This window comes from Mirounga angustirostris, unplaced genomic scaffold, assembly GCF_029215605.1.
Source record: "Mirounga angustirostris isolate CCGP_5_RB_7025 unplaced genomic scaffold, mMirAng1.0.hap1 SCAF_17, whole genome shotgun sequence".
Lineage (NCBI taxonomy): Eukaryota > Metazoa > Chordata > Mammalia > Carnivora > Phocidae > Mirounga > Mirounga angustirostris.
The window spans coordinates 43,235,548-43,258,710 of record NW_026991725.1 but is presented as its reverse complement, the minus strand read 5'-3'; the positions used below and the strand labels follow the sequence as shown (position 1 = coordinate 43,258,710).

Sequence of the window (23,163 nt, the reverse complement as noted above, 5' to 3'; positions counted from 1 at the left end):
GGAAGGAGGCCACAGGCTGTCCCCTGGCCTCCACTGAGTGCAGATACATAGGCCCGGGGGTATCCGTGTCTTGGGTTCATAGCTCAGACAGGTCCTAAACTTGAAAAACTGGGTTTAAAATAGCAGCTCAGACTCAGCCTTGCCAGAGCAAACAGCAGATGGGCGGGATAACTCTGCCCGAGAACCACCACCTGAAAGAACTGCCAGGGCTCCAGAGTGTCAATAGAGGGGTGCCAGGCGGCAGGCGCCCACACCCAGGGCACAGCGGGCATGGGAGGGCAGCCCCTGCCACACATGGGCCTAGTGAGTCAGAAAACCCTGAGGCCTGGTGGCTAGGTTAGAGCCAGGGGACCACACAGGCTCAACAGCTCACAGGTGTGGAGGAGGATTTGCGGGTGAGGAAGGGGTAAAGGCCACCGGGAGCACAGACGAGAGAAGAGGCCCACACGCACGCCACAGGCTTCACGCAGGACTCAACAGTGTCCAAGACACGGAGGCATCTGAATCAGAGGCCACGTCCTCTCCAACCCTCCTGCCGAGTGTTTACCCTGCCGGTCAAGCAGCCGGGTCAGCAGTGAGTCACCTCCGCTGCACACCCCTCAGCTCAGGGTTTTAATGTTTCAGGTGCTCCCCGTAACCTCAAACATGTTTAGTGTACACACAGCAACGCCCGTCCCCCGGGAGAAGCAGGGGCCAGGCAGCCAGCCCACACACACATGTGCATCCGTGTGCACACAAAACACACTCATGTGTGTATATGCACACACGCATACACAGACACATGTGCGCACACGCTCAGGCATGCACACACGTGCAAACACAGGGACACACAGGCACACGTGTGCACACGCTCAGGCATGCACACACGTGCAAACACGGACACACACACATACACAGACACATGTGTGCACACACGCTCAGGCATGCACACACACACGCAGATACACACACACACAGGCACACACGCTGCGCCTGCTCACAGACACACGGGGACGTGCCGCTCATCTTCCCCTCCAGCACAGCCCGCTGTGGGGAGTAAAACGTGGAGGGAACGTCTGGCTGGGCCTCAGCCGGTTTTGTCTCGTGGGGCTAACACAGGACAACAGTGGGACAGTCATGCCCGACCTGGGAGCCTGAGCACGTGGACACGTCCACACGCAGCTGAAGACGGGCTGGGGGGCCTTGGGAGCCAGCTGGGGTGTCTGGTGCCTCAGGGTGGTGGCCCAGCCCTGGGGTGACAGGCCAGAGAGTGTCCAGCCTTCCAGTGGGGACAGGGCCCCCAACAAGGACATGGTGCTGGAGCCGGGGTGGCTGGACATGGAGCTGCCGGAGCCCAGGCCTCTGTGCCCCCTGACGGCAACTCTGTCCTCCAGGACATGCACCAACGTTGAGCAACCACCACCCCTAATTCCAGAACATTCCACCACCACAAAAAAATCTGTCCCCATGAACTCCTATCCCTCCAGCCTCTCACAGCCATCAGTCCTCGTCTCTATGGGTTTCCCCGTTCTGGACGTTCCACGTAAATGGAAGCGTACACGCAGATATGGCCCTCTGTGCCTGGCTTCCCCATGGAGCACGTTCTGTAGGCTCCTGTATGTGGCAGCGGGTCAGCTTGTCACCTCCTCTGACGGATGCACGACACCTGGCACAGGGATCGAGTGCTTGCTGTTTTTCCGTCTGTCTGTCAACGGACAGGTGGATGCCACCGGCTCAGGCAGGTGCTGGCAGGGCTGCGACATTCCGCCCTCGTCGGGGGGCATCTGACCGCACCACAGCCCTGCGCTCTCTTGCACGTGCTGGTCTTCACAACACCCGTTCTGCGGTTTGCCCACCTGCTTACAGCAAAACCACTCCTAGACCGGTGGACCCCAGAGCAGCCAAGCAGAGCAGGGCCTCCCGGGCCAGGGCCACCACGTGTGGGAGTCAGAGGCTGGGCAGTCCAGAGCCACAGGCCCCCCTGAGGCTCCTCCAAACGAGCCTGATGCCCGGATGCCACAAGTGAACCTGCAGATTCTCGGAGGAATTGATGTCCCGGCCGCTCCAGGTGACTAGGCAGCCGTCCCCTCAGAGCCGTGCGGGCGGGCAGGAGGGCGGAGGCTGTCCTCGGGGGAGAGCGGGCACTGGCTTCTGTCAAACCCTGGGGTCACGGCGGGAGGGGACACCAGGACTCGGTCACACTGCTTTTACAGAAAAAGTCCCGACAGACCCTCAAAAACTTGCACTGGCCCCAGCAGGAAACTCAGTGCCAGGACGAGGATGGAGGGGCCCAGCTGGCCCCAGAGTCAGGTGCTGCCTAGCCCCTGGGGACTGAAGGTACCCACCAAGGAGAGAAAAAGGCAGAAACAAGAGACTCCAGCCGCACAGAGGGAGCATGGCAGGGTGCGAGAATGGGGGGCCTGGCCGCAGACACAGAGGTGCGGGTGAAGGGGCCCCACGGCAGGGGGACAGCCGGGCAGGCCCGAGGCTCTCGGGCCGGAACCCGGGAGAGGACAGTGCCCACCGGCGTACCGCCGTGTCCTGTGAGCAGGTGCCGTAGAAGCATCAGCCACGCATCCCAGGGGGCTTTCGGAACTGCCAGAAGGACAGCGTGGAGGGTGGGCCACCAGGCAACACAGAGTGGGACGTACTCAGCCATTTCACACTCATGCAGGGTCGTAAGACCACACCTGTGACGTGTCTCAGAACCAGGAAAACCTTCGGAAACTACAAAGAAGTACACGCACCCGGCCGGTGTCCCAGCATGAGAACTGGCATATGCAGGTAAAGGTGAGCGGCTCGCAGCTTGGGGGCTTGCTCACACTTCATCCTCTGCAGTCGGGCCCACGGCTGTTGAGTGAGCACCCGCTTTGTGCCAGGTGCTGCTCTGGGGGACTCGGTGAACAGAGGCCCTCCTCCTGGAGCCCCTGCACTCTCCTGGGAGACACACACAGACGATGGGCCCGGACAGCAGGGCTGCAAGTCCGTGGGGCTGGCAGCGGATGGGGACGTGGCCTCGGGGTCCCAGGGCTCCTGGTGGCCACCATGGGGTACGGAGACCACGAGCACAGGGAGCGGCCAGCAGCAGGGAGACCCGTCTGGCAGCTTCTCTGAACCCAAGACCAGCACAGGCGCAGAGCCGCCTCCCACGGGACCAGAGGTGTGAGGCGGGCCCCCGCAGCAGCCGGCTGGCACCCGGGACTCCCCTGTGGGCTGCAGGACGGCCTGTGGGCACGTCTGAGGCCAGTCCCATGGCCCCACCCAGACGTTTCCGTTGGTGGCCCTGGGTAAACACAGTGGGAACTGCGGGCCATCCAAAGGGCCGTGAGTCACGGCTTCGAGTGAGCCGTTCCTCCCCGTGGCTTAGAGCACGGTACACGCTCTCCTCGCAGCCCGACCTTCTGAACCTTCCGAAGGGCACAAGAATAATACATACCCGCCCACCCGCCACCTGGGTCCCCTGGCCCCCAGGGTTTTGCGAATCTGCTTTGCCATGTGTGCATACACACGCACGCTCTGCGAGCAGGGCCTGGGGCCACCAGAGGAGCACCGCCACCCCCACGAGGAAAGCGGACCCTCTCCACTCGACAGCCCACACGGCGCACCGGGACGCGGGCAGGCCGTCCGCGAGCTTCCCCCCAGCCGGGACCGCACGGCCATCTTGCGTCTCTCCGTTAGGAACTCCGCATTCTGTCCATCTGAACCAGGCTTCAAGCACTCGGAACCACTCGGTCCTCCGCAGGGTCCCAGGCAGGTGCCCGGGAACGTGCACGGTGCTGGGATTCGTGCCTTGCTCCTCGGGTGCTGGGGTCTTCGTCTGGATCTGCACAGCCCTCCCACGCCTTCACAACACCAACATTTGTGAAGATTCATGCTGGCTTTTTGGTTTTTTCCTTTTTCTTTTTGCAGAAGATACGACGTGTTCTTATAACCCTCAAATGACAAGAAGCTGAACGGGAGTGGGAATGTGGCAGATTGGCGAAAAGACCGGTGGGGAGGGGCCTGGGCCTGGGGGCTCCCTCGCGCCCAGACAGCGATCCATCTGTACGCGTGATGGTGGGGTAGGGACCAGGGTCTGCCTGAAAGCCCCCCCAGGCCACCCCGCCAGTGCCTAACCCCCAAGGAGCAGGGATGGCATTTCACCAGGGTGCAAGCCCTTGAGGCTTACACAAGAACACACTGTTGCCAGGGCCACACAGGTCTGAGGACACCAGCTTGGGGACGGCTCCCACAAAGGCCTGCAGCCTGAGCTGACCCCACCGTGAAGGTGAGCAACTCAGTGTGGAGAAGCGGCTGCCAGAGGCCGGGGCTGGGTGTGCCCCCTGGAAGGCCCGCTGAGCATCACCTCCACACTGACAGGCCCAGAGGCAACCCAGTGTGGGACGTGCAAAACTTGATGGATCCAAGAAAGGGAGAGAAAGCAGAGGCCCCAAGGGGAGGCGGCCCAGGAGGGTGGTTTCTTTCTTTTCATTCCGGTTAGTTAAGGTCCGGTGTAAGATTAGACGTGGGGGTACGATATGGTGACTCCACACTTCCAGGCGTCAGCCGCTGCTCCTCCCGACAAGCGTCCTCCCGAAGCCCCGTCACCTGCCCCCCCACCTCCCCTCTGTAGCCGTCAGGGTGTTCTCCGTAGTGAGCAGTCTGTTTCTTGGTTTGTCTCTTTTCCCCTTTGCTCGTTTGTTTTGTTTCTTAAACTCCACACGTAAGTGAAATCATACGGTATTTGTCTGTCTCTGATCGACGTACTTCACTCGCGTAATACCCTCCAGCTCCGTCCATGTTGTTGCAAACGGCAGGATTTCATTCTTTTTGCTGGCTGTGTAGCAGTCCGTCGTGCACAGACCGCTTCCTTCTCCGCTCGCCAGCCGACGCACACTGGGGCCGCTGCCTGAACTCGGCCCTTGTCAACGGTGCCGCTGCAGACGGCAGGGGGCACGCACCCCTTTGAATTAGCGTGTTTGTATTCTCCGGCTGCACACCCAGTAGCGTGACCCCTGGATCGTAGGCTAGTTCTGTTTTTCACTTTTGGGGGCCCTCAGGGAAGGCAGTCTCGACCTCTGAGGCAGAGGCTAGCTGAGCCCTGAGTCGGTGGCCAAGGAGGGAGGGTCCAACCCCAACCTGGGGCCTCCAGAACCCACTGCCACACACAGCGGGAACAAGCCCCAGGGCAGAGACCAGCTTACAGCCCAGAGGGTGTTCATCAGCGAGGGCGACCTGCGGGGGGTGACGGACCCTCACAGGGCAGGGGCCTGCGGGGGGAGCCCCAGGAGGGCTGCTCTGGGCTGAACTCATTTTCTCATGGCTTAAGCTCGGACGTCTGTACCTGGTGCCGTGATTGAATCAGTAAGACGGCGCACCTCCTGATCAGGGGGGCTGGGCCCGCCAGCCACATGGCACAGTCCCGGCCCCAGGGACCGGGCCGGACACACGCTGGCCTCCGCAAGAAGCGGTGACAGTGACAGCAGGGGATCTGGGGACAGCACCACCCTGACGCCAACGCACACCGTCCCCCCGCAAGCAGGAACATGATGGTGGTTGAAGTGGGTCAGGAAACACGCAGAAGACGGGAAAAGCCCCAGCTTGGGGCTGACGCTCAGTACCCCTGGGGCCAGGCCTGCGCCTGCAGCATGTCCACCACCACTTGTGGTCAATGGGGGGCACCACGGGCGGCTCCTTCCCTCCCACCCTTGACGCCCCTCATCCCCAGTGACAAAGTCAGGCCTGGGAGGGGGTCCCAAGCGCCTGCCCACAAGAGGGGCTGTGCACGGGGGGGCCACGCACGAAGGCAGTGTCGGGGGGAGCCCAGGGGAACCGAGGCTACAAGGAAGGGGCTATCTTCAGCAATGCTACAAACGGGAGAGTGATGAGGCCATGCGCCTGGCCCTCCGGCCACTCAGGAAGATCAGCGCTCTCAGACCACGCTGGGGGCTCACAGAAAGCACTCGGCTTCCAGGAGGGGGGCACCCAGAGGTACAGGCCTTGCACATGTGAGCCCAGGTCCCTGGGGACCCGAGTCAGGCCCCATCTCATCTAAGGGTCTCCCTGGGGCTGCCATAAGCCCTCCATTTGAATCCCATAACCTGCTAGCCTGCAGCCAGGGGAGAGTCAAGCCTGGCACCCCAACACAGCTAGACTCTCTCAGCCTAGACAGGCCCCAGGGGCAGCCGGGACTGGTGCTGGGGAGGGCCCTGCACACACCCACCGCCCCCTCCCAGGGCACAGGAGGCTGGCACAGCGGGGCTTGAGAGGAGATGTGTGCCACCTGCCAAGGCCCCCACCCCAACCTCAAGTGGCCGACATTCCTCCCTCCCGGGGGTTAAACTGTGCGCCAGATCAGGGGCAGCCATGCCCCGGTACCGCTGGAAGTGACCACATGGCAGAGGCAGGAAGGGCCCCGGGCTGCAGGTGCTGCCCTCGAAGGCCGAAGCCCTCCCGGGCCCAGGGGTTACAGCCCCCAGGATTCTTCAAGGCAGGGGCTGGGGTGGCCTGGGAGGGACTGGGAGCAGGGGTTGTGGGAAGCAGGAGGGAGCCCAAGAACCTAGGGGCCACAAGTTATGATTAGAGAGGTGCACTCTCTGATCAAGAGCAGTCTGGCCAGGCCGGAGCCACCCGGGCCTCGCTGGAGGAGTGGCGGGAGGCTGAGGCCAGGGCGGGGGTGAGGGCGTGGACCGTGGTGAGCCCACAGGGTGGGAGCCCTCGGGAGAAGGGAGTGTTGTTTGCCAGTCAGGCCGGTGGAATCCTGTGATTCAGAGGGGCTCTTGGGGGGCTGGGACCCAGAGTCCAGGGGGGACCGCGGCAGCCACGGGCCCGCCGGAAGCCCCAACCCTGCCTGGGCACTGCCACCAGGCATCTGGCCACCAGCCCTGGAGAAGCAGAGCTGAGCCCAACACGGCCTGCGTGCGCGTGCGTGTGCCGTGCTGGGGCCGGTGGGATTCACTGACGGTCTCTGCCTCCTCCTGGGGACAGCCACGCGCCAGGAGAGTCCTCAGAGCCCCAGACAGAGCCGGAGGGTACAGAGAAGGTATCTGACCTCCCTCTGGTGACTTGACGTCCAGCCTGGTGTTCCTGGAGCTGGACGGACCCGGCGGGAGGGACACACCGTGGCTACTCAGACATCATGGTGTTCCTTGCGGTCACCAGCGACCACCGAGGACACCGAAAGCCCAGGTCTCTGGTGTCTGCCATGTCAGGAGGGGCTCCGAGCCAAGGGGTCAGCTGCTCACGCTTGGCTGGGAGCACAGCACCTTCTGGAGCCTTTTGAGGCAAATATCCATACCGCTCTGTTATTCTGGTGGCTTCCAGAGCGGAAGGCGCCTCCGGGACCTCATTAGCATATACCCGAACAAGGCACAAATACAGTGCTCTCCTACGGGGAACACGGCGGAGGGGCTGGGGGGTGCTGCCCCGTCAGGACCCCCAGGATACGACACGGAGCTCAGACAGCAGAAGGGGACCCCGCCCTCTGGCCCGCGGCCACCAGCCCCTCTCTGGGAGAAGCGGGTTCTTCTCCGGCTCACAGAAGGCAGCTGGAGGGGGGGGAGGCAAGAGAAAAATCGATGGCGGCGTTGCCATGGCGATGACAGCAGCCAGCGATGCTCACCGAGGCGCTCTCCTGAGGCGCAGCGAGACCGTAGTGAGACCGCCCGGGCGCCGGGCCTTCATGGCAGAGGTGACGCTGGGCACATGCGGCCCCCGGCTGTTGAGCCTCACGCCCCCCTGCTCCAGGTCAGGCGTCGGCCACGCCTGCGAGTCTGAGGGGCTCTCAGCATCCCAGCTGCCCCAGGCCTCCTGGTGCCGAATCCTCAGGTGCCCCCACAGGCACAGGCGGGGGCCCCAGGCCCCCGTCCAGGATGACAAGGGTGCTGCCCCCACCCAGGCAGGAGGACCAGGAGGCGTGAACCCATGGCTGCGCACGGGTGGGCACAGGGCGTGGCGGGGGCGCCGAGTCCATCACCTTCTCCCCGTGGACCCCACGGTGTGGGCCCAGGGAGGCATATGCAGCCACTGCGGGGAGGCAGAGGGCACAGCACCCCGCACAGCCTCTCCCCACCTCACGCGCACACCGGGGCTCGTCTCCAGCGGGCTCGCCACCGCTCAGCCTCGTCTTTCACTCTGCCTGGCACGACGTGCCAGGACACTCGCAGTGTGAACACAGCGCAGGGTTTCTTCTATGTTTCTCCCCAGAGCAGACCCCAGGGATCAAGGTCACCTGGGGGGGTGAAGCCCGACACCGGGTCACAGGAGGCCCCCGGGACCTCATCCGGAGTGGACAGGGCGAGGCCCAAGGCCCGAAGGGCACTGACACCCCCAGCAGCCACGCAGAGCCCCTGGTGCAGAGCAGAGGAGAGGTCGTGCCCCCAGCTGTGGGGAGGGGCCGCTGTCAGCTCCTCAGGAGGCCCCCCCGAGGACCCTCCTCCGTGAGTGGCAGCAGCTCTCCACGAAGCTGCTCACTGTGCTCCCTCGTTACCTGTCCAAGTGGATGTCGGCTCTCCTAAGAGCAGCTTCTCAAGCACTGACTTGCCCGAACTCTTGCAAGACACAGGGACAGAGGCCGCCGGGAGGAAACCGGTCATCTGCACACCAGGTCGCCACGCCACGGTCAGGGTGTCACACTGCCCCTGACATGCCCGCCCTCTGCCAACTCCAGGGACTCCAGGGACCTGCACCCCCCAGGGGCTGGCACCCCGGGAAGGGTGGAGAACTGCCTCCGAGGCTCCGGGGCCACCACCCCCTGGAAACCAGCTCCTGCCAGAGGGAGAAAACCAGGGAGCTGCTCTCCTCCTCAGACACACTCCGTGGGGCACCTCGACTCGGGGGCGACGTGGTGGGGTCCCAGGACAAGGTCTCGGGGCCAGACTGGCCGCCGTGGGAGAGCGCTGGGCCCCGGGACTCCAGGGCTGGCCCAGGCATGCCGCTGCAGGGTGGGGTTTACGAGGCCTCCACGAGGCTTCTGTGGCTAGGACATGGGACGGGTCAGAGCAGGACCAAGCTGCCAGCAGAGGCCCCGGGCCAGGTCCTCACAGACCCTGGCAGCCCATGTCACCCCAGGAAGCAGGCTCAAGATAGAACTATGGCTGAAGGCTCCTCTTTGCCCCTTCCAAGCAGGAACCCCGGTAACCAGGCAAGAGACCCCTCAGTCCCAGCCTGTCCTCAGCATGAGAGCCAGCCACAGACTGCTGTCCCCTGTTGACATTCCTGCCCCAGAGCAGGCCCTTGGACACCAAGGGACATGAAAACATGCTGAAAGACCTTTCCTGCTCTCACCAAAGCCACCACTGAGAAGACAGGAATCCGATTAAGACATTTACTAACATCTCCTGGCAAAGGCTCAGTCCATCCCTACACTCTCATCAGGGTGGGCCAGGCTGGTACACTGGAGGCCCCCAGCAGGTGAACTGGTCGTCTGAGCCCAGGGGCCCCTGAGAAGGGACCCCCTAGACCGTCCCAGCCCCTTCTGCGCTCAGCCCCGAGGCCTGGGCTGCCAAGCGGGGCCGAGGGAATGCAGCCCAAGACTGCAAGGCTTGCTCCCAGGCTGGCTTTGACCCTTAGTGTCCACACAAAGCTGAGCAGGAGGACAGAGCCCATGAAGAGCTGTCCTGTGTCAAGTCCTGACAGGTCCCTATGGCCCAGGAAGCCCAGAAGGACATGGTCCTGATCTCTGGTCCAGCGACTGCTTCTGCCCCAGCCACTTCCTCACGGGCCAGTGCTGGGGGCCTTTGCCGGGAAGGGGAGGTAAAGGCAGGATGTAGGCATGATGGGGCCGAGGTGCTGGGCGACACGGGGGCTCTGAGCCAGGCCCCTCAGGCATGTGAAATCGCTCCCATTGCAGGTTTCTGCTGTCAGGGTCCGACAGCAGGTGGCTCATCAGACTGACTGCTGTGAAGTGCTGGAAGGGGAGCCGGGGACGCGTGTGAGCTCCTCGGCCAGGTGTGCGGTCGGCTCTGCCAGACATGGCCAGGGACATGGGAGGGGGGGACGCAGCCAGACCACCTCTGGGCCTCATGAGATCACAGGAACCTGAGCAGGCGGGCAGGCTCAGCGCCTTTCAGAACCACCTCTGCCTTCAGGGCCCTCTAGCCACAGTCGCAAGGTCCCTGGGGTCACACTGCCAAGGGCCTTGTGCTGGGCCCCCTGCGTTCCAGCCACACCACGGTCAGGCCACCCGTGCCTCTAAGGCAGAGGCCAAGTTTGAGAAAAACCAGCTCTGTGGGCGGGGCTGAGACGAGGCACCCAAATCCCGCAGGGGGTTCTCCACGGGCGGCATGGGAACCCTGGCCTGGTTCTTCACTCGGGAACCGCAGATGGAGACCGGCCAAGGGCAGGGCAGTGTTCCGGCCACACCTTCCTTAATCCATGACTCAGGGACCAAAGCAGGCCCGGTTTCAGGCCGCCTCCCAGCGCAAGCATCCCGCTCCGAGGCTGCGCCCAGCAGGCCGCTCTGGGCGGTGCAGGCGAGGGTCCACAGCGGCCCTACACATGCCCCGGGTCTCAAACAAGCAGCCACTTCAAGGGCAGAGGGCAGAAACAAAACGGCCGTTCATACAGATGAGGCAACTGGAGCAGGCCGTGGATGGGACAGGGCGGGCTGGGACGAGAGCGTGGCCACGTGCAGGGACACGGAGGCTCAGCGCAGGCTCTGTCCCGCTCGCTGTCACCACAACTTCTCTTTAAACAGTGCCACCTTGGTGAAAACTCTGGAACCCTCCAGAAGGCTTCCCAGCAAAGGCAGGGAAGGCCAAAGGACGGGCGACGTGGTCCTCTTCTGTCTGCGTGGTTCTAGCACCAAGAGCCCTTCACACGCGTCCCAGGAGCCCGGGTGCACTGGGACTCCGGCCCCCACCTCCCCCTCCCTCCCCGGGCTCCACCGGCTCCAGGCACACAGCGGCCCTGCAGAGACGAGCCAGGGCGGTGGCTGCAGGCCCCGTCCAGCGGGTGGGGGGTGCTCGGTGCGCCGTACCTGGGGGCACCACAGACGACAGCAGCCTCCCCTGCACGGAGGCCCCGAGCAGCGGCTGACTCCCCCAGGAGCCAAGGCCGGGGACACAGCACGACAGTGCCACCGAGGGCCCAGGAGCCAGCCCCTCCACACCCGGACAGGGGGACACACACACCCAAGGCTGCACATGCCTGTGGTGCACACAGTGGGACAGAGGAGAATCGAGGTACCATCAGGGGGACGCAGACGAGACGGCACCAGGGCTCTCTCCTCTGCTCTTCCTGCTTCTCCCTGAATTGAAATGTCCAATCACTTAACCCTTAACGTAGCGGAGAGCCTGGAGGAGCCCTGGCCTCCGCGGTGAGTCCTCCCTGGCTCAGCCCTCCACAGGCAGGTGCTCGGACAGCACGTGCCTCCACCGAGCCATGGAAACACCAGCCTCCTTTAGGGTGAAGAGAACCTGACCCACTCCCCCATGGGAGCCTTCTGGAAACAGCTGTGCTCCCACATCAGGCTGATGGCATTTCTAACAACTCGTGGTCAGGACGGATCGGGGAGAGGCCAGAGCACTGGGCCTCCTGCCCACCCTCCAAGGGACTCAGATGGAGAGAGACGCGGGTGGAAGGGCTGTACCCACTCTCAGATGGGGCGAGTCCCCCAAGCCCCGTGCAGGGCCCTGGGACAGGCACACGGTCGGGGTGCCTTTCCTCGGGCCATGTGCCAGGGACTGGCCTGGAGCTCCGGACCCCTGTGGGCAGGCCTATTGCCAGAGCCGCCGGCCACCGAGCCTGAGCAGGCACAGAAACCATGGGGATGCCGAGCAGAGCAGGGCCTCGTTAGAGCCGCTCGCGTCTGCGCAGATCCGAGGCTGGATGGCTCTGTAAGTACCCCGTGGCGGGGCGGGAGGTGGCACCGGGGCGTGGCACCGGGGCGAGCCTCAGCAAAGCCCTGAAGGTGGAGGTCTGAGAGCCTCGGGCAGCTGCCCAGGTCAAGTGTGGGTGGCTGCTGGGAGGGGCTTCGAGGCCGCAAGCAGCTTCTGAACGCGGCCGTCCGGCACTCCCTAAGCGGCCTGTGGCATCCAAGTGAAGGCCTGACAGTCTTTGCTGCGGGGCGGCGGTGGGGGGGGGGTGGTCCTAGTGAAGCCGAGCGGGGATCCCTGCGAGCTCTGGAGCTGGGCACAGAGACCAGCGGGGCCAAAGGCAGAGCGGCTGCCCGCCTCCCGCGCACGGAGAGAGGCGGAGCCAGGGGCTCCGGGAGCACAAAATGCTGGCCAGGGGCCAGGCTCTCGCTCAGAAGTGGGAAACCACACGGCCGAAGCCTCTCCCCTCCCACGGCTTTGGGGTTTATCTCGGAGGGGCGCATGCTGCTCAAGACCCTCACTCTGGGCGGGGAAGGCACACGCCAGGCTCTGCAGGGGAGCGGGCTGGGGTGCGGCGTCCTGCACAGCAGTCAGATGAGGGTCTGCGCACGTCATCCTAACGGGGGGTCAGAGGGGTCAGGACGCAAAAGGGAGCGGCCAGGGTGTCTGACCTCCAGCCCCCGGGGGGCCATACCGGAGACCCAGGCAGGATGTCAGCAGCCAGAGGGCGGATGAAGCCCCACTGTGCTGGGCGGCAAGATGACATTTCTGAAAACAACCTCTGGTCAAAAAGCCTGGTGGCTCCTTCCCGGTGCCTGGACCAGGCCCCCCAACCCGGGCGCTTGCCCCCCCGAGGCTGGTTGGTTCCCAGACAGCAGGACTCACTGCTCTCCCCTCCCATCCTGGGGGGAAAGGTCTGCCGGGAGGAAATGATCAGAAACAGCAAGTCCGTGGGGACCGTACACGGGAAGAGGAGCAGGAAACCAAACTCAACACTTAACAAAGGGACAACGAAGGTCACCACGTGGGGACGAGGTTTAGCCCCTCAGGAACACGTGACCGCACTGTAGTTAGCATGCTGAGCCTCACAGCCCGCAACCACAGAAAGCCGAACTACAGGAGAAACCCACCGGCCGGTCATCCTGGGGGCCATGGTGCCGCCTCGTCGGCTCACTAATCAGAACGGGAAACTCCTGAGATTGGAACATATGAAGGAACCTGCACCTGTCATCGGGGGACGGTGTTCTCTCCACACAGAGCACGCATGCACACACACGGGGCCCCGGGCCGGACTGAACAGCCTGTCAGCGAGGGCCCAAGATGCAGGATCATCCGGGAACCCGCACGGGCTCCTCAGCTGGGGTCCTGACCAGCCTGAAGGGAGGGGAGGGGAGGGGAGCCCATACCGATGCCCCGATGCCCCTGGCTACCCGCTGACTGATGGGACCAAGGAACTGAGGGACCAGGACGAAGCATCTCAGTGGGTGACCTCGACACCTAAAACCCCGATGACGTTGTTCCATGGGGACAGTGGCCAAAATGTGCCACCGAACCCCAACCTGTCCATACTTAGCCAAGAACAAAGGATCCCAAATGTGAAATTTCCACCTGGGCCTCAAGGCAGGGAGCAGAGGCAAGAGGCTCAGACGGGCCCGGAAGACCTCGCCTCTCTCAGCAGGTCACCGTGTGGGACAGCCCAGGGCGGGTGGCCTCTGGCGGCATCATCTGCCCCTGGTACGTCGGCACCTCGGACGCCCCAAATTATACCAAATGAAAATAACTGCCTCTTGGGGTCTGAGAGGCATGACTTGTGCCTCCCCAAGCCCAGGGCCGGGCTGGCCAAAGTGGCTGGTAGCTGCAGTGTCTGCCCAGGGGTCAGGGTGGCCTGGGGGGGTCCTGCCCACGCAGACGTGGCACGAGAGCGTGAAGAGAGAACACGGCTGTGCCGAGCGTCACTCAGAGTGGAGCCAAGACTCACAGAACCCGCCCAAGCCGGGCACAAGCCCACGGACTCACTCCCGTCCCGGAGGATGACAGGACGACAGGACGACAGCAGGGAGCGCCGGGGCCGCCTGCCCGGCAGCCCTGGCGCCACGTCTGAGGTGGCCTAGCAGGGCAGCCGTGGAAGTCACCGTGGGGCAGGGCTCGGCATCAAGGTCCTGTGGACGTATTCGTTCAGAGCGGCAAAACCCACTCAGAATAACCCAACTGCCGAAGAGAGAACAGAGAAACACGGCATTCACGGTGTTTGTGGAACGTTCTACAGCAGCCAGCATGTGCACTCGCTGTGGGGGACCGTACGGGGGCATCCTCCTAAGGTACAAATCCACCCTCCCAGAGCCCCGCCTCTTCCAAGCCCCCAGCAGCCTCATCTGTGCCCCCTTGCACTTGTGTGTGCGTCCCCTGCTCCTGTCCTCTGCTCCCGGGTTGCAGCTCAACGGCAACCCCTGGTCACCCACCCGTGGCCCCGGAGGCCGCACACCTTATCCACCCCTCGGGGATGCTGTGATCTCCAGCCCCGCCTGCACCCTCCCCACAACACACACACAGGCCCGGGGTCGGGAGGTCTGCAACACCCCAAGAACGAAGACCTCAAACGCTTCGAGGAGAAGAAACACAAAACGCTCACCCTAAACTAATACCCTGCATCGAAGAAAGCAACAGAGCAACGCTGGGAGTCACAGGACCCAGAGGCAAGACCGCATCCCACCTGCAGTTCTTTTTTTTTTTTTTAAGATTTTATTTATTTATTTGAGAGAGAGAGAATGAGAGAGAGCGAGTACATGAGACGGGGGAGGGTCAGAGGGAGAAGCAGACTCCCCGCCGAGCAGGGAGCCCGATGCGGGACTCGATCCCGGGACTCCAGGATCATGACCTGAGCCAAAGGCAGTCGCTTAACCACTGAGCCACCCAGGCGCCCTCCACCTGCAGTTCTAAGTCAGCGTAGCCTTTCACCAAGTAGAGACACAGATGCAGATGAGGGCTCAGGTACTTCCCCACGTACGCACCGAGCATCCCCCAACTGAGGGAGAAACAGGACCCAGAGCACACAGTCCTGGGACTGGGAAAGGGACGCCTGGTGCCCAGGGGGGTGCGGGCGGGAGGGGTCCGAGCGAGTGGTAAGATGGGGCTGGGGGGGCGCGCTCCCAAGGGGAAGAAACAGCTGGACTAACCAGGACCGTGTCCAAGGGTCTGCGGATGAATCAGCAGGAGCACACCGAGAACAAAGCAAATGGAGACAAAAGCAAAGATAAAAATCACAGCCAGGATCACAATAGTGATAAAAACCCGTGAAGGAAAAAATCAATCAATTGGACTTCGCTAAAATCAAACACGTTTGTTCCTCTAGAAACACCGGTCCAGAAATGAAAGGCCAACGAGACTGGGAGAAACCGTCTGGGAGATGCACACCTGACGGAGCGCTCCTACCTGGAACACGGAGAATTCCTACAACTCCAACACGGGACAAAAACCCCACCGAGAGAAGAGAAGGATGTGAACACACACCCAGCCAAGGAAGGGAAACGGGCACACGAAAAGATGCTCAGCGTGCCGCTGGTTCACGAGCAAGATGCAAATCCGGAAACACCCAACTGGAAACAGCCCAGACGTCGCTCAGCAGAAGGCAGAACAAGCCGGTGCCCCCACCCAGTGGGAAGCCCTTGGCGCCGAGGCGTGAGGGACCACTGGCATGCGCAGAGACGCGGCTGACTCTCACGATAATTTTGCAGATAAAAGCAGCCAGGCCAAAATCAGCGAACGGCACACACCACACGAGTCCACCAACACCCAAGGCCAGCGAACACACGCTAACTTCCTGGGCAGAAAGAAGCCAGACTCCAAGGTCACGACGGGTCACCGCCTGATGTCCAGAGCCACTAAAGGCACAAAGGGGACAGCGGATGAGTGGCCGCTGGGGGCTGGAGGAAGGGCCCCTGGGCTCCAGGTCCCCGGGCTGGAGTGGGTGATGGTCGAGCTTCGGAACCAGACGCTGGTGCTGGCTGTGCAAGCCTGTGAATGTGCTGGAAACCAGCGGACTGTCCACTTGCAACAGGTGAGTTTCCGGCATGTGGATCACGTCTCACTAAAGCCATTACCAGAAGAAGAGATCTGCCTGCAGGAGCAGGGCTGACACCAGAAGAAATCCCCACGGGTTGTGCTCCTGGCTCCTGACACACAGCCCCTAAATCCCTCGGGAGCCCCTGAGTGATAGGAGGGTCTTTCGTCCTAATGTGGCAACTCTGGGTGGGCTCCCAGATGGGGCTGGTCTCTAGGAAGACCCCCGACGACCAGAAGCTGGACTTTCAGCCACACCCCATCCTCCAGGGACAAGAGGGGCTGGAGACTGAGGCACTGACCGTGCCCACGGGACGAAGCCTCCACAAAAATGCCTAAACCACGGGGTTCAGAGAGCTTCCAGGTGGGGAACACACCCACCTGCTGGGGGGGGGGTGCCCCAGCTCTGCGGGGACAGAAGTACCTGAGCTCGGGACCCTCCCAGGTCCCACCCTATGTTTCTGTCTGGCTGTTCAACTGTATCCTTTGTTGTACCCTTCCGAATAAACTGGTCAACGTAAGTAAGCGTTCCCCTGAGAGGTGCGAGCTGTTCTCGCAAATCATCCAACCTGAGAAGGGCTCACGGGAACCCCTGACTTGTAGCCAAGTCCAACAGAAGTGTGGCTCGCTAGGGACGCGCTGTTCCAGGTGGATGGTGTCAGAGCAGGCCCGACCTGTGGGTGCTCAGAGAACGAGAGAACTGGCTGACCAAGGGAGCCCCACGTTTGTGGCCAGAGCGCGTGGTGAGAGGACACGGATCTCAGCTGGCCTGGCACCTCGCTGCCACCTCTGTGGACACAAAGGAGACTTCCACGGGGTGCCGGACCCCACGCTCCACGTAAGCCTCAGGACAGAGTCCAAAAACCCACAGAAGCAAACTGGAAGCTCCGATTCCAGCCGGAGCCGGGCCGAGCCCCCGGAGCCATGAGGGGCTGTCCCTCCCCCGGCGTGCTCCCTGTCTCACTGCCCGGCTCCGTGACACAAGGCCACCCAGCCGCTCGCCGGGCCTGCGGTAGGGCAGCACCCTGGACTGCACCACCAGGAAGCCCTGGGACCTCACCGCAGTTTCGCACACACCCACCTTCATCCTGGGGCCACACAGACGCGCATTTTCCCGCGGGCAGACCCTTGCCGTTCTGTGAGTGTGACCACCGGGCCTGGTCCCTACAGCAGCCACGTGACTGACCACCACAGTAAAATGCCCCTTTCGCAGATAGGAGCCTGTGTGCAAACTCACGCGGGTCATGCACAACACCGACTCCCCTCCGAGGGGGTTGGGACCCAGACCGTGCCCTCAGGAGCTGTAGCCAGGAGGCCCAGCAGTACCGGGCAGGCCCACGTGTGGCCTCGGAGCCCCAGGGCCGGCTGGTCCATAGGCACCCCTTGTCACAGAGGAGTGCAGGCCTCCGAAGCCTGAGTGTCCTGCACATCTCCAGAGAGGCCGTGCCTGCACCCCTCACCCCCTCAGCACCCCTCAGTCCCTCCACGTCCTCCCGCCTCTGCCAGGGGCAGGCAGGTCAGCTCGGTGACCGTGGAGGCCAGACGGCTTCCCTCCAGAGCTAGGGAGGAGCACAGCCTTTGGGACGCTGGAGGAAAGCCCGCCCGCCACCCATGTAAGCAGAGCCCAGCCTGCGTGCAGGGTCTGGCCCTGGTCACGCGTTCCGCCCAGCCTGTTGCCCCCAGCCCCAGAAGTCTCCATAGCTGCATCTGTCACCCGGTGCCCCACAGCTGCCGGCATGCCCAGGGCCTCTGGGCACACGAGGGAGACCTACCCGCTTCCTTCTGTGCGCCTGGCTTAGGAGCGACGTGAACTCACAGTACAAAATTTGCAAAACAGCGAAAGCAGAGAGAGAATGACCCATCCCAAGAGCTCCACCTGCTACGCTCCTGGGCCTTTCCCTCAGCTGATCGTGTGATACGCACGCACGCCGCGTGTCCTTTCACAAAACCAGGTCACCCTGCGCGAGGAGTCGGCGTCCCGTCTCCCTGTAATACCAGGAATGCTCCCCATCACCTCAGCCCTGCTTCCACACGGCGCCCCACACCAGCCAGCAGATCCGCCCATGTCCTCACCCCACGCTGCGCTTCTCGGGGGGCCGACCCGCCAGCGTGCACTCTGAGCAGCACTCACGTGCAGCTGGGTGCCCTCGCCAGCTCTGAGGGTCACGGTCTCTCAGAAAAGCTTCTTGTTTGACGAGAACCTGATCCCCAGTGGAAGTAGGACCAGACACAGGCCAGGACCCCAGCCCCGCCCGGGCATACGTGAGGGCCCGGCGGCCATCTGGGGTCTCCGCTGCGTCGGGGTCTTACCGAGTTCTTTGGAGCCCTGGCTCTCGCTGGCTAGCTCACCCATCTTCACGAGAGCGTCAAAATAGCCTTTGGCAGCGTAGGTCACACCTGGGAGAGGAGAGAGGGGCGGTTACTGCCCGTCCTATGGACGGACGAGACCCTCGGCACCCACACAGGGGTCGTGGTGCATACCAGCCCCCCACGGTGCTCCACGGCCCTCCCGCCTGGGCTGAGTGCTCCCCGTTTCTGGCTGATGTCCTTCTCTCATTGCAATTGTGAGAGCTGCTTTTCTTTCCAAGAACGTGGTGCCCGGTCAGGCCCAGGGCTCTTCGAGGCAAACTGCTGGGTGCTGTCACCAGCGCCCGGATCTGGTGAGGGGCGGCAGGGCCCACCAAGTACATGAGACGAGACCCCACCAGGCAGGAGGCAGCACGAAGCCGTGCGCACAGAGACCCCCAGCCAGCTGCAGACAGACAGTGCCCCTCACCTCTCCAAGCTGAGGCCACGTCAAGGGCCTGCCCCATGGCCACTGCGGCCGCACTCGATGTGCACCTGGCACCCAGGGAAGAGCCCTGTGCCCGCTGACCCTGGGCGAGCCCGCAAACACCTCGTCTGCGCGGGGGCCCGCCCACCCTACAGTCTTGGGGGGAGGACAGGGCCAGCCACGGGACAGCAACATCTGATCCGCTCCCTCCAGAACCCAGGCCGGGGCGTCTAACTGGGCACGTCATCACATTTTATTTAGGTGGCTTCCGATGAAGCGCATGCCCAGGAGCGCGCCCTCGGCGCCCCCACCGGCTGGACTGCGTCGGCTGCCAGGAGGGGTGGGCTCCTTAAAGCTGATCAAAGCCAAGCCTGGCACAAGGGTGGCATGGGGGAGGCCAAATGCAGCTGAGGGGATGGTGCTAACGTGGCCGGCTGGGCTCGGTGCCACAGGCCAGTCCGGGAAAACGGGCAGCAGAAGAGCCCGGATTCTCCACACACAGCCCCCCGAGAGCCTCACGGGGATCTGCAGTGGGTGTAGAAAGGCCTGGAAGGAAACCTGGCCTCACATCAAAGGGGAAGCCAGGACTGCCTGGGGGTGAGGTGACGTCCCCCCATGAGGAAGCCAGGTGAGGGTGAGAAGAGTCCTACGGACAGCGGGTCCAGAGAGGGACCACGTGCAAAGCCCCACGTGCGTGGTGCGCAGAAGTCAGCCCCAGCCAGGGAGAGATGAGAGCCCGGTCCTGCCCCATGGGCACGGCGAGGGGCTTTGCTCGGAGGACCCGAGGCCCAGGCCCCGTCCTCTTGCCTCTTCTCTCCACCAGCCTGCAGACCGGGTGCCCGTCCTGCTCGCAGAGTGTTTCGGGGCAGCAGACCTGACAGGGGACGTTCGCCCGGAGGCCGAGCTGGCTCTCAGCTCCTGGCAGGCACAGATCATCACCATGGCCTGGGACCTGCCGTTATCTTTAAGACCCTACAGGCAGGGTTTCAGCTTGAGGAAGGGACAGAACCTTCTGAGGAGCAGCTGTGCCTCCTCTCTTGCGGGGGACTGGTGGGCTCCCGGGGCAGCGTCCCTGTGTGCAGGGCTGCGAGGCAGGGGCAGGGTGGAGGGAGGGCAGCTCGGGAGAGCCTGCGGGTGCAGAACGCGGTGTGCGCCCCCAAACCAGAAGGCAGCACAAGGCCCCTCCCCTCCACACCCATGTGGAAACAGGGAGACGGCCAGGGGCTGCTGGTCAGTGCCATCGACCCCAACACAGAGGAACAGAGGAGCCCTGCCCACACTCTTGGCTGGATCTGTGCGTGACATCAAGACCACTCTCCCTCAAAAGGGTCAGGGTGCAGCCGCACCCCCTGGGGGAAGGGCCAAGGCCGTGGTGCAGAGCTACGTGGCAGACTGGCGTATGACCGGATGTCCTCCCTGCCCCCGAGACATGGCAGGTGGGCGGGCTGTGGCCAGACACCTCCAGCTGCAGACCAGCAGGGCCGCTGTCCAGGAACAGGCCGGTTCCGCCGGGTGCTCTGTCCCCAGGCGACCACGGAGACTGCCCAGCGCCGCCCTCTCCTTGCTGCCTCTAACCTGAAGCCCACCCAGAGCAGTCCCCATGGGGCCGTGGACACGCCAGGGCCGCTGTCAGAGGCTGGGGTACGCTCTACAGACAGAGCCTCCCTGCTGGGCGCCGCAGCTCGACCGACAGCCTGACATCTACCCTGGAGGGACACAGGCAAGGGTGGGAGCCCAGCATGGGCCCCCGAGAACCGGGCGTCCCTGACCGCAGCGTGACTCAGCCGCCCCCGCTGGGAAGGAAGGGCCCGGCCACGGCCACAGCCTTTGCTGGTACGCACGTCCCCTCCCTGAACGAGCCCGTGCCCCCAGCGCCCTGAGTCCCGGCTCTCCGTGAGGTGCGGGGCGCGCACCTGCCAGGGAGCCGTGCAGGCCCCAGCCCCAAGCCCCATCCTGCAGCTTCAAGACGAAGGTTCTCAGGACAGACATCCATGCCCCCCGTCTTTAGGTGCTGCGGGCGGACTGAGCCCAGACCCCAGGACAAGGCCGCGGACAACAGTGGGTGCAGATTCCAGGGCTCCCAGGCCTCCGAGGTGCGGCCCCACACCCTCCCTCCTTCCATTCTAATCTGGCTCCGCGAGCTGGCCGCCTGCTGCGAGGGCGTTGCTCCCACCCCGCGGCCTTACCTGCCAGAGCTTTCTCATAGTTCTTCCCCATGGCAATGAAGTTCCGGAGGCTGGGGTTGAACTGCTCCATGATGGTCTGAGAAAAGCAAGAAGAGAAAGGGCATGAGTGACCCAGGTGGCCTGGGGACCCTGGGAGTGTTCCAACAGGAGGAGAAAATCCACAGGTGGAGACCACGAAGCCGCAGTCGGGCTTCTGGAGTCCAGACCCCAGCCCCACTCTCGGGCAGACCCCCTGAGCCTCGGTTTTGGCCTCCGTGCGATGGCGACAAGGACGGAGCAGCGCGTTGGGGCTTTGCGGATCCAACAAGAGAATACAGAGTGTGCCGCGTGCTTGCCGTATAATCGGCGCTCAGAAGTGCCGTCTGGGGAGCTGAGTCAGCTGAGGAAAACCCTCCTGCTGGCCACACACAGCCGCACGGCGCGGCCCAGGGCCCCCTCCCATGGAAGTCTTCACTCAACACATCAATTACCAAACATCATCTCTGATTAGCGGGACCCACAGCCTGATCTGCAAACACCACGCTATGAATAATCCAGCAGGCCGGGTCTGTTTGCCCAATGGACTGCAGTTGCGCATCGGAAGAAATTAGATTTTCACCGCCAAGACCAAATAAGGGTTTTAATTACAAAGTGTAAAAACAGGCGCACGAACACCAGCAGAACGCAAGTTCCACCGGGCAGCAAGCGCGGCCCGCCGACAGCCAGCCCGGCCATCAAGGACGCTGCGGGAACTTTCAAAGAAAACCCGTCTCGGCCACATCCTATGTGTGCAAGTCCACAATTACAACGGGCGTCTGTCTGATCTTTCCTGAGGATAAGAGAGAACAGGCGGCCAGAGGGGAAACCGCCTGACCCTGCCCCAGATGCTCCTCTGTGAACCGAGGCTGGGCATCCTCACCCCCGAGCCCCGATCTGTGCCCAGCTCTAGCCCCAGTAACACCCTTCCTGTCCCGTCCTTGCCCTCGGCCAGTGGGGAGGGCTCTGCGTGCTGCCATCCGCCCACCCTGGGGTGTTAGCACAAAGGGACAGAGACCCGCGCTTACAAGGGATGAGGCCCTGCATCGGAGCTCCCACCTACTGACATACAGGGCTGGGCCCCAGGCTCGTCGAAGGGGTGCCCACCAGGCTCCACACCACGTGGGGAACAAGGAAAGGAAACAGGGCAGGTGTGCCTTCCTGTCTGGACGCAGCAAAGGTAGTTCTGCTCCATGCGGGGCCGGCACTGAGGGATGCAGGGGACACAGCAGTGACCCTGCCACAGTCCCATCCCTGTGGGGCTGACAGCCCAAGAGCAAAACCACGCCCACACCACACAGTGGGCAGTAAGCACCCCGTGCGGGCAGAGAGCACAACAGTGGGACTCGGGCTCACGCAGACGGGAAAGCAGGGGAGTGGGGCCACGGGCAGCCGCAGCAGGGCAGAGGCCCAGGGCCCAGCCCCTGGGTGTACCAGGGACAGCCGGCAGCATGCAGGCTGAAAGGTCGGTGAGGAGGAGGGAACAGGTCAGCCCATGGCCCCACAGCCTCACCGCCTCACAGACTGTGTGGGGAAGGCCCTGCTCTCCGAGGCCTGATGGGAAGCCGAGGGAGGGTCTAAGCAGAGCCATGTGGTCCAACGACATTCCAAAGGGACCCCTCAGGCTGCTCGGTTAGGCTCTCATCGGGGGCGCCAACAGATGCGGGGCCCCCTGTTGGAGCTGCTCTGGGATCTAAGAAGTGGCGCCCTTGGGAGAAGGGGCTGGGCCTGTGTGCCCCATACACATGGTGCCATGATGTGGGGACAGATGGGGCACGTGGGGCCGAGGGGGAGGCAGGCGGCTGGTCTGGGGACCCAGGAATCTGGACACACCAGAGCCGGGGAGGGCCTGGAAACTGGAATCGGGATGCCCCAACAGGCAGCAGGGTCAGGCAGACAGGGAGGATTCTGAGTAGGAAGCCAGGTTTGGGGGGTCACCAGCCAGGGGTGAACACAAGGCCTATGGGGGCTCAAGCTGCCTGCAGACCTCGGGGGCACTGAGGGTTCACGTGTTCTCTTTTTCTTTTTTAAAGATTTTTATTTATTCTTGAGAGAGAAAAAGACAGAAACAGAGAGCATTAACGGGGGGGGGGGTGCAGTGGGAGAGGGAGAAGCAGGCTCCCCCGAACAGGGAGCCCGACGCGGGGCTCGATCCCAGGACCCCGAGATCATGACCTGAGCCGAAGGCAGTCGCTTCACCGACGGAGCCCCCCAGGCGCCCCTGTGTGTGTTCTGTGACGGAGTCAGGGTGGGATGGGGCCTTAGCCCCGTGTCCCCGATGCCTGCAGGTGGGGAGACCACGTGCTCACGTGTGTGTGCACAGAGTTTCAGCATAAAGCCTGTTTCTCACTGGGGGGCT

The 23,163-nt window shown here is 63.3% G+C and overlaps 1 protein-coding gene across 6 annotated transcripts in view; it reads right to left on the bottom strand.

Annotated features, from left to right (window-relative positions):
* The window catches only part of BAIAP2 (BAR/IMD domain containing adaptor protein 2), a 68,255-nt gene that overhangs the window by 30,939 nt on the left and 14,153 nt on the right, over nucleotides 1–23,163 (bottom strand). For all 6 annotated transcript variants that reach the window (XM_045888300.3, XM_064583241.1, XM_045888297.3 and 3 more), the window contains exons 2-3: nucleotides 20,790–20,865; nucleotides 18,141–18,227 (exon numbers count right to left, since the gene is read on the bottom strand). In XM_045888300.3, the coding sequence (XP_045744256.1) occupies nucleotides 18,141–18,227; nucleotides 20,790–20,865 (163 nt within the window). The remainder of the gene's footprint in view (nucleotides 1–18,140; nucleotides 18,228–20,789; nucleotides 20,866–23,163) is intronic.